The sequence below is a fragment of the Carica papaya genome, chromosome 1, assembly GCF_054855325.1.
Source record: "Carica papaya isolate Zhongbai chromosome 1, ASM5485532v1, whole genome shotgun sequence".
Lineage (NCBI taxonomy): Eukaryota > Viridiplantae > Streptophyta > Magnoliopsida > Brassicales > Caricaceae > Carica > Carica papaya.
The window spans coordinates 22,449,773-22,461,094 of record NC_142309.1 but is presented as its reverse complement, the minus strand read 5'-3'; the positions used below and the strand labels follow the sequence as shown (position 1 = coordinate 22,461,094).

At 38.9% G+C, this 11,322-nt stretch overlaps 1 protein-coding gene across 5 annotated transcripts; it reads left to right on the top strand.

Annotated features, from left to right (window-relative positions):
- The first annotated feature begins 6,110 nt into the window (after nucleotides 1–6,110).
- On the top strand, nucleotides 6,111–10,445 carry MOS2 (D111/G-patch domain-containing protein). Of its 5 annotated transcripts, none has more exons than XR_015820373.1 (3): nucleotides 6,111–7,616; nucleotides 9,612–9,699; nucleotides 9,889–10,445. XR_015820373.1 is itself a non-coding variant. In XM_088221519.1 (2 exons), the coding sequence occupies exon 1, from the start codon at nucleotides 6,178–6,180 to the stop codon at nucleotides 7,579–7,581; it is 1,404 nt and encodes a 467-aa protein (XP_088077645.1). In that variant the 5' UTR covers nucleotides 6,111–6,177; the 3' UTR covers nucleotides 7,582–7,616; nucleotides 9,612–10,445. The 5 variants fall into 5 exon arrangements, 2 of the variants coding, with proteins under 2 accessions (XP_088077645.1, XP_088077644.1); XR_015820371.1 differs by adding an exon at nucleotides 7,941–8,018 and having other exon boundaries at nucleotides 9,612–10,445; XR_015820370.1 differs by lacking the exons at nucleotides 9,612–9,699; nucleotides 9,889–10,445 and adding exons at nucleotides 7,941–8,018; nucleotides 8,501–9,401.
- Nucleotides 10,446–11,322: the final 877 nt, after the last annotated feature.

The following is an 11,322-nucleotide window of genomic DNA, read 5'->3' as shown; positions in this document are numbered from 1 at the left end:
GGTGTTACAACTCTCCTCCCTTAAAGAAATTTGGTTCGTCAAATTTGTCTCTCACTCTTGATCGAACAAATGGAGGTACTGGGCTCTAAAGTCTGATTCTAGCTCCCATGTAGCCTCCCTTAGTGTGTGGTTCTGCCATATGACCTTTACAAAGGATATTTTCCGGTTGCAGAGCAATCTACTCTTTCGATCCGTAATGCCGACTAGTACTTCCTTGTAGGATAAGTTATCTTGGAGTGGGAGGGCTTCGTGGGCCATGACATGAGAGGGGTTCGGGTTGTACTTGCGTAGTATGGACACATGAAATACATTGTGGACTTTAGAAAGCTCTGGAGGTAGTGCTAGTCTGTAGGCGGCAGTACCAATCATGTCTAAGACTTCGAATGGTCCAATGAATCGGGATTTCAGTTTTCCCATCCTGCCAAAGCTACTAATTCCCTTAAAATGAGTGACCTTGAGGAACACCCGGTCGCTTTTCTCAAGCGATAAATCTCACCTCCAGGTGTCCGCATAACTCTTCTGTCTGCTCTAAGCCGTCTGAATATTCCTTAACTATCTTAGATGTGGTCTCCTCTACTAGCTCCGGGCCGAACAATTTTCTATCGCCCACTTCTTCCCAACAAATCGGCAATCTGCATGGACGCCCATATAACGCCTTATACGGAGACATGACTATGCTCGCTTGGTAGTTGTTGTTGTAGGCAAATTCTATCAGGGGCAGATGGTCATCCCAATGGGCCCCAGAGTCAAGGACACAAGCTCGAAGCATATCTTCAAGTGTACGGATTGTCTTTTCTGATTGTCCATCAGTCTGAGGGTGGAAGGCAGTACTGAGGGAGAACTTCGTTACCATGGCTTGCTGAAAGCTACTCAAAAATCGAGAAGTGAACCTAGGGTCCCTGTCGGACACCACTGTCACTGGAACTCCATGTAATCTGACTATTTTTCGGATATACATTTTTGCCAACTTGTCCAAGGGATCGGTCATTCTGATGGCTAAGAAGTGGGAAGACTTGGTGAGCCGGTCAACAATTACCCATATGGCGTTATGTCCTGCACGTGCCTTAGGTAACCCTGTCACGAAGTCCATGACGATATGTTCCCACTTCCATTCCAGAATCGATAGAGGCTGAAGTAGCCCGTCTGGGCGCTGATGCTCTGCCTTGACCTGCTGACATATCAAACACTTATACACAAAATCAGCTATGTCCTTTTTCATCCCATTCCACCAAAATAGGGGTCGCATGTGTTGGTACATTTTGGTATTTCCGGGATGCATAACAAACTTTGAGCTACGAACCTCAGTCATAATGTCTCTCTTTAACTCATTATCATTCAGAACGCACACCTTGTCCTGAAATCGGAGTAACCCATCGGCAGAGATTCGAAATTCTGAACTAACTCCCTGTTCTGCATTGTTCTTGAGGGCTACTAGGGCGAGATCAGCTGACTGAGTTTCCTTTATTCTCTGAATCAACTCAAGCTGGACGGTCAAATGGCTCAAACACGTGGCTCTTCTCAAGTCCTGAAGTCAAACCTATTGTGTAACCCCAATTGACCTGCATTCTGATACCATCAAATAGGCTAAGATACCTAAACTTTTCCTGCTGAGTGCATCGGTTACCACGTTGCCTATACCCGGGTGGTACAAGATATCACAATCATAGTCTTTAAGAAGTTTTATGCACCTTCTCTGATGCATGTCGAGATCCTTCTGAGTAAATATATGTTTCAAACTCTTGTAATCGGTATAGATCTGAAAGGTCTCTCCGTATAAATAATGGCGTCAAGTCTTCAAGGCATGAATGATTGCGGCAAGCTCTAAGTAATGGGTGGGATAATTTTTTTAATGGCTCTTTAACTGTCTGGACCCATAAGCTATGACCTTCCCATGCTGCACTAAGACACAACCCAGGCCTAGATAGGAGGCATAACTATAAACCGTATATTCCCCAAATCCACTCGGTAAGGCCAGCACAGGTGTAGTAGTCAGCCGCTTCTTTAGTTCTGAAAAACTTCTTTCACAATCCTCATTCCACTCAAACTTGGCATTCTTCTTTGTGAGTTGGGCTAGGGGAGCTGCTAGACTAGAAAATCCTTCAACAAACCTGCGGTAATAGCCCGCTATTCCCAGAAAGTTACGGATTTCTTTAACTGATGTTAATTTCTCCTAGCCGAGCACCGCTTCAACCTTTTCACGATTCACTGATACTCCATCCTTTGATATGATGTGCCCCAAGAAGGCGGTCTGCTTAAGCCAAAATCCATACTTACTCAACTTTACATACAGCTTCTTTCTTCTGAGAACCTGCAAAACCTAAGCTAGATGGTGAGCATGTTCCTCTATGCTTTTTGAGTAGACCAGGATGTCATTGATGAACATGATAACAAATTGATCTAAGAATTATCTAAAGACCCTGTTCATCATATCCATGAAGATGGCTGGGGCATTAGTTAGCCCAAATGGCATGACTATGAACTCATAGTGTCCGTACCTGGTTCGAAAAGTTGTCTTGGAGATGACTTTTGTCTTTATTTTCACCTGATGGTAACCTCATCGCAGGTCTATTTTGGAGAAGACCTACGCACCCTGCAACTGATCGAAGAGATCATCAATCCTGGTAAGGGGATACTTGTTCTTGATTGTGACCCTGTTCAATCATCTGTAATCAATAAATAGTCTCAATGTTCCATCTCCCTTCCTAGCAAAAGTGACTCCGGCACCCCAAGGGGACACACTATGTCTGATAAAATTGTTGTCTTGCAATTCAGTGATCTGTTTCCTCAGCTCATCCATCTCAACACGGCTCATGCAGTAAGGAGCAACCAAAATAGGTTGGGTGCCTGGTTGTAGATCTATGGTGAACTCGACTTCCCTGTCCACTAACAGTTCAGGTAATTCATCCAGAAATACATCTGAAAAGTCTCGGACTACCAGAGTCTCTTGAATACAATTTTCTTTCTTGGGTTTACATAGTTAGAGAAAATAGCAAGGTTAAGGTACTCGACAAATAAAAAAACTTACCATCAAGGAATAAATACTAAATGATTTTATTAATTTGTAAATAACTCCTCATTATGAGGACTAAATACAACATTCTTGCTAAAACAATCTACGGTGGCGTGATACGCCACTAGCCAATTCATTCCTAAAATTACGTCAAAATCTTCTGTGTCTAATTCTATTAGGTTTACACTCAGTTTCTTATTTGCTATCTCTACGGCACAAGCCTTGTAAACAACTTCTCCGAATAGTGTTACACTCCCAGCAGTAGACACAAATAACATTGAATCGAGTTTATCAGGTAATACATTAAATTTGGATGCAAAAATAGGTGAAACAAATGAATGCGATGCACCAGTGTCAAATAAAACATTAACAAGATGGTTACAGATGGTGTACATACCCTGTACCACGTCCAGGTCAGCTTCGGCATCCTGTTGGGTGAGGTTGTAAGCCCTGCTCTGGATAGGAGGTCTCCCTGATTCTGGTTACTTGGGCACTCTTTCGCATAGTGTTGGGCACTACCACATATGCGACAAGTGTTGTTGAGGCGGTAGTATGGTCGGTCCCTGTGATCCTTGCCGCAATACTGACAGATCTTACCACGTCCTGGCACTAGAGCCTGAGGGGGAGCCTGGATCACCAGTCTGGGCCTCTTGTTATGTTGGACAGGCACAGTAGGTGCTGGTCTGCGGGGTGGAGCTAAGGGTCTGTGGTTCCCTGCTGACTGAGGGAGGGTGTGGAGGCTCCTCTCCACTAACTGTGCCTTGGCCAGAACGACCGAGTAAGTCCTGAGCTCCAGTACAAATAAATGCTGCTTGATCTCTGGGCGGAGGCCCCACTGGAATCTCCTAGCCTTCCTGCCCTTATCCATCAGAGTCTCAGGGGAGTATCGGCCTAACTCCAGGAACTTACGAGCATATTCTGACACCGTCATGTTTCCTTGGACCAACTAAACAAACTCCATCTCCTTCAGATTTCGGATGTGCTCTGGGAGGTACAGCCAAACTTGCATCGGTTCCTGTGAGAAAATACGCTTAGGGCCCTCGGTGGGCTGAAAAAGATATAGAAAACTGAAACTTACCGGCGGTGGGGCTCTCAGGTGCGGTGGCTCCTCCGGCTCATGTCACGGTTGGGTGTTTTGCTCCGGTCAACCTGTAGAGGAGGAAACGGTGATCACAATGGTGAAAAAATCACATCGAACAGGAATCAAAAAGGGCCTCATCAGAGGCAAAAATTGAGACACCCCCGGCGGCACTGCTTAGCTTCGGCGGCGTTTTTTGGCCAATTAGCCGATGCTTGCACTCTGATTTGGCTATAGGTGGGTTTAGAATCAAATTCTGAGCAAATAGTAGAATTTTTACCTTGTTTGGCGGCCAAAAATTGCTCCGGTACGGCGGCGGGTGGTGGCGATCGGCTCCCTGGCGGCTGGGCTGTCTTCTCTGGCGAGGGGCTCTGGCGGCTAGGGTTAGGGTTTGGGTGCGAATGGGGTTATTTATACCTATCCACTTTTGATTTAAGTCATCTATCGCTTTTAATCTGAACTGTCTGATTACGATTAAATAGGAAATAAATCTGGGCCATTCATCGCGATTCAATCTGGACCATCCGTGTAGATTTTAATCTAGACCGTCCTTGCGCGTTGCAATCTGGGTCGTCCGCATGCATTTTTGATCTGGACTGTTTGTGCGCGCGGGAACGGATCTCAGGAGTTCGATCGCGTGCACGCGGATCGCCCACGTGACTCCCTCCTGCGTGGCCTCCCGCGTCAGTGTTTCTGCCACCTGGTGCGTCCTGGTTGACTAAGGCTGCTGACCGGGCAGCTGGCGTGTTACAACTTTTCTAAATTGCGTTTTGACCTCTGATTTCTGATTTTTCTTTCAAAAATACCCCCAAAACCCAAAATTTCACCCATTTTTCCCAAAATTATTTTCAATTAAATCCCTAAATAATTTTTACTCCTTATTATTATTATTATTATTTCTATTAAAATAAATTAAATTCTATTAATACTGAATTATATTTATATAAAATAAATTAAAATAATATAATAATAATAAAAAATAAAAATAAATTTTTTTGGGTGTTACATGTTTTCCCAACTAAACAAAAAGGTTTAATGATAAAATATTTTATCATAAAAAAAGTTAGAACCAAAAGATGTCTTAACACATGGAAGTGTAAATAGTTAGTAAAAATTTCAGGTTATCCTCGACAAGTAATCAATCAAAATAGCAGAGATCGATTAAAGAAAGTAAAGACTCAACCTCGCCTAGATCATCATTTGTTGCACATAATATAGAAAAATGACTAGTAATCGGTCTCTTTTCTTTTTAAAAAATTTATTGTTAGTTCATAAGTTTTAAAAGATAATTCCATGTGAATTTGAGTTAGATATACTTTATTTAAAAGTTGTTTTTATTATATTTTAAATTAATATATATGAATTTACTCAAAAACTATATACATAATTTTGATATTCAAGTTTATTATTGTTAGAATGATACAATTCAACTTATTTTTAAAACAATTTAAAATTATATAAAAAGATTGATGTTTGTCAACGATTGAATAGAAAATTAGGTGAATTATTTACTAACTATTGAATAAAATAAATAGTATGATTATGTTGATTCAAATTAAAATCGAGTTTGAACTTACCAAATTAAATAAAAAAGTAAATATATTTTTTTATATTGCGAAGAAACATGGAGTTGGCATGTGCCACAATGAAAAAGAAGACATAAATCTGTAGAATTTTGATATTTTTCCCTAATTATTAGATTACCCACCTTCCAAAATTTTAATATTAATATTAGATTTCTATTAACGTAAGACTTTATTTTTAATTTTTTGTTTAATTTATCTAATTCAATATTCATTTTTTTTTAAAAAAAATTGATTTAAGCTTTCTCAATCTATTTTATTTCTTTAAATTAAAATTAATTATTTTTAGAATCTATTTTCTCCCTTTGTATTTAAATCATATTTCATCAAATTTATGATTATATATTTAAATTTAAAAATTACATAACTAATTTAATTTTAATCCAGCAAGCAAACTTTTTCTATCCGATTTTTGTTTTAACGATATAAAATAATATAGACTGCTCTTCTCTTTGACTTTCCAGAGAAACCAGAGTTAGTGTTCGGGAGATCCAATCCCAACAATCATGAAGCTCTCCTTCTCTCTTCCCTCGAAACCCTCCTCCAAATCTAAACTCACCACCACCACAACCGATCGCAGGGAAGAGTCTTCCAAAGAGTTCTTAACTGAATTCACCACTGCCACAGCTACAGGCCCCGCTCAAAATGGCGACCACCGCGAAACCCTAGGGCCACCAAGGCCCAAATACGTTATCCCTCCCAAGGAAAACGAATGGCGGCCTCACAAGAAGATGAAGAATCTCGAGCTTCCCCTTCGCTCAGACGACCCCGACGCCGTTGGTTTCGAGCTGGAGTTACCCTCCGTCGCCGCCGACGACAACAATATTTCGTATGGCCTCAATCTTCGGCAGAGCGTTAAAGATCCTGAGAATGGCAACGATGATGGTCGCAGCGAGCGGCTGCGATCGGCTCCGACGGAACACGTGCTTTTGCAGAGCTTCAAGGAAGATATGAAGAAATTGCCGGATGATCGGGGCTTCGAGGAATTTGAGGAAGTTCCTGTGGAAGGATTTGGTGCCGCGTTGCTTGCTGGATACGGCTGGTACGAAGGAAGAGGAATAGGGAAGAACGCCAAAGAGGACGTCAAGGTGAAGCAGTATGAAAGGAGAGCCGGGAAGGAAGGGTTAGGGTTTGTAGCGGAGAAACTCCCACGGGTCGATTCCAAGAAGAAGGAGAAGGAGAAAGAGAGTCGACATGTGAGAGTAATTTCGGGCGCACACATGGGCTTAAAGGGTAAAATTATTGAGAGATCGAACGCCAATTGGGTTGTTGTGAAGCTATCAAAGTACGACGAGGAAGTCAAAGTACACCATGCTGATGTTGCAGATGTTGGTTCTAAGGAAGAAGAGAAATGGCTGAAGAGTTGGAAGGAAATGAAGGAGTTGGAGAATCTTCGGCAGTCAAAGATTAGGGAAGAGAAAGCACCAAATCGTAAGGAAAAGGAGAAAGGGGTTAGTAAAGGAAGCAGCCAAAATGAGAAGAAAAGTGGCTATTGCGATGCTCAAGGCCGCCATGATCATAGCAAAAGTGACAGAGAACGAATTCCGTGGCTTAGGAGTCATATTCGCGTGAGGATCATTAGTAGGGATTTTAGAGGGGGAAGATTATATTTGAAGAAGGGAGAGGTTGTGGATGTGGTAGGACCGACAAAATGTGACATATCTCTTGACGAGAGCAGAGAGTTGATCCAAGGAATTGATCAGGAACTACTTGAGACTGCATTGCCAAGACGCGGAGGACCAGTTTTCGTTTTGTATGGGAAACATAAAGGGGTCTATGGGAGTTTGGTGGAGAAAGATTTAGATAGAGAAACGGGTGTAGTTCGAGATGCTGATAGCCATGAACTGCTTAATGTAAGATTAGAGCAGATTGCTGAGTATATTGGTGATCCGAGCTATATTGGATATTGAATTTGTCGGTGGCAGAGGAGGATCTATTTTGATGAGTATGTTCTCTAAGCATTCGTTACTTATGTCAACTTATGTATCTCTATGCTTGTGATTGTCTGAATAGTTTTAATTTGATGTTTATTTCCTGAACAAATTCTGCTTGGTGTTCAGTTGATACTTTGATATCCAGTTTTATGCTGGGAATTAATCAGAAGTCTGGGTTTAATTCTTTGATGTATACAGGCAATACAAATGTAGATGATGTTCAGATTATAATCAATTCTATATCATGGAAATAGGAAAAATGCTGTTTAGGTTCCAATTGAGGAGTCATTTATGGTGGTAGACAATTAATAGAGAAAATTCTATTTGTTTATTAGGTTGGATTTTCTGACTCAAATAGCTGGGGAAGGTTGCTGAATTCCGTATTTTTTAACAGAAAATTTAATCCAAGGATGGTAAGCCCTTCCCACTTGCCAGCAAAGTTGTATATCATCTTTACTCTACCCATATCATATCAGGCCAAATAAAAGAAAGTTTCTCATTATCTAATTCTTGCGTAGTGTTTGTATACTATAAGTTACCATAATATTGTCCACCACTATGTTTCGTAGCTGAAAAACTTGGTGGTGGACAGAATTGTATGCTGTAACCAGGAAAGCAAGTTGTAACTCATATTTATACTCTAAATGCTTTATACTTCAATTTTTTTATATTATATTCATATTGTGCTGTATATTTGTCCAATATTATACTTAACTCTGCCAAACACTACCTTAGTCATTTTAAAAACCTTGATGAATAGTGTAGTGTAGTTGTTCATTTATTTTGTACTTGCTTACTATTCAGTGTGTCTTGCCCAACTGTCCTTGTTTGTTGTGGCCTCTTAGATTTCAGCTGGTGCTGGGTTAATACTCATTTGCCATTCTCTCTTGTCCAGTTAGTGCCTTCTCGTGGACCATGTTTTGAGGCAGGAGGTGGAATTGAAACCTAAACTGGATTAAGAGAAATAGTCATCTACATGTTCATTTCCCTTGTTTGGAACCCTTGGGCTTGGTGTTGATGTTTAATCTGCATGAGAAGCTTCCGACCGTTTTGTGGGCTTCCCTGGAAGTAATTTTTTTCTACTGAGGCTGGTAGCCCAGTGGTTCGTTCTTATCTTATAGGTGGACGAACTATGTGGCAGGTTTACCTTCCTGGTTTTGCTTGTAACTATCTATTGGGTTCAATGGGATTCCTGACCATGACGGCCAAGGAGAAATATCAACTGATAATTGAAGGATTTACCTTTTCTATTTCCATTTGGATAATCATTAGAAATTATTGTTTGGTAAAGATGAATGGATAGCGACACTTTGTTTAGCACCAATAGCTTTTTTATCTGAGATGTGCAGTGTCAGTGGTTGATTCTTGTGCAGATTCTTTTATGAATCATTCTATCTGCACGAATGTAACTGGATTTGATTGGAAAGGAGTTAGGAGCAGAGACAGAATGTAAGGATGCATAAGAGATTTTTTATGGACATGGAATTTCCCTGAATGATATCACGTAATTTTGAAGATGCTAAATGGATGCAAAGGCATTTTGAAGTGTTCTAACTCTTACACGTGAAATATGAAGAAATAGTCTTGGATTTTGTAAAATTAGATAAATTCAGAGTCTCTCAGATAGGATGAGTACGATTTAACAGTTTCACTTCACTACAGTTATGTTGCCGCTGACTGCAAATTTTGAGACTAATGCGGTTTGTTGTGTTTCTTTCTTTCTGGAGATCTGGACTTGTACTGGGTTGTATAGTGTTGTCGGCCCTATTCCTTGAGAAAACTAACCAAGTCGTATATATTCTACTTGTGGCTGTCCAGGTAAGTAAAGTATTACATGTTCCAAGCTGTCATGATGGTTAGTAAATGAGTGTCTTATTCATATTTTTTTGGGTAATAACGTACATCTCAGCCAGTGGACTTGATAAACAGGTACCAAAGACACGTATCTAACAACAGAAATTGTAGAATTTGAGTTTGTTTGACTAGTTTTTTCTTGAGCCTTGCAGGTGAGACATGACGTAGGCGGAGGCACGGGAAACGTGGTTGATTCATTGAAAGGTTCAATTAACAGAATGATTTGCAAGAAACATGGAGGTAGGTAGGTTTACTACATTGGAGATGCAATAATTTCAAGCGTTAGTTAAGAATAGAATAGAATTATTTCAAAGAAAAAAGTGAAGAATACAATAAAATGAAGAAATAGTTGGAAACCCGAGTTAGAATTTTGCGTTGATTTCATGCATACTCCATCTGGGTTTTCACACTATTATAATTGAGTTTCAGGACTACGACCTAATCCCATTAGTATTAACAGTAAGCATGTGCATTGAGGAAAAAGAACGAAGTTAGGATGATGGTTTTATCCCGACTGCCCATGGAGTTGCCGGATATCACATAGTTATAGGAATAAAAAATTTGTTTGTTTTTTAAAAAAATTCCTTTCTTGTATATACGTATGTTTTCTTCATGAAATAATATATACCGATTTAGTAAAATAATTCAATATAAATAGAAATAATTTTTACGTGAGTATTAAACAAAATCTTCAAATCTTATTCTCAGTTTATAATATTTTTTTTAATTAATTGATGTATAAATTACATATCAACTTAAGAAATATATTTATATAGTGAGCAAAACTTGTTTCTGAGATAGTTATATATCAAATCTAAAAACAGTTTAATTTTATGCGTATGTGCTAAGATAAACTTTTCTGCGAATATGCAAACGACCTGGAATATGTTATGTGGTTTGGGTTTTCTATACACCGCGAATCTGTTTATGGTTTGGACCTTTATTTCAGTTGTTAAATAAAAGTAAATCAGTCATTCAAGTATTCACCTCATTATTATTAGATTTAATTATTTTGTAGTTACAAGTTCATCTTTACATTTATAAAATTATTTTAGTTATGATTTTTCTATATAAAAATTTTGATAACAAGACCTTAATAAACTTAACAATTCTACTTTTTGCATAGTTTAAAAATTGTAACACTAGATATTAACCTCAACGTTTTTGTTTAAACCAAAACAATGAGTCTAATAAGTATCTCTTGAAATTTTTTCTTTGATTTTTAAGTTACAAATAAAAGAACTAAATTTTTGAAATAATTTTTTTATCTTGTTCAAGACAATTAAGTTTTGCTATTTCTGTAAAGAAGAGAGTTCTTAACAAACCATGATTTGAAATTGTTTTGTCAAAAAAATTACAACTGTAAAATAACCCATATTGTACTTATTTATTATTGTAATACAAAAAAAAAAAAAAACTAGAGCGCTGCATTTCTTACGTTAATGTAACTATGCTGCTTAAAATTTGATGTAATTTTATGGTACTTAAAAAATTCGGAGTGTTTTCTATGACTCGGATACTCATGACACTTGATGTCCTTAACAAGATTCCCACCGCTTTTTTGGCTGCTTAGGTTATTTGTTTCTGTTCCCTTTATTTTTCCTCACTCCATAGATGTGTATATTTTACTATCAATAATAATTAATAAACTGATTTAGGCCCCACACTTCCACACTTGAAAAAATCCCAGTTCCATCCAGGTGTGTGAACCACGCATGGATGCCCAATACATCAAGGACTTCTCCATATCTTACTTTTTCCTCCGAATGTCATGGTGCTACATCTATGTAATATGATCATAAATTCATCAATAACAGCAGCAACATTAATAATCTATCCCACTAATTAATGGAATGCAGCGGT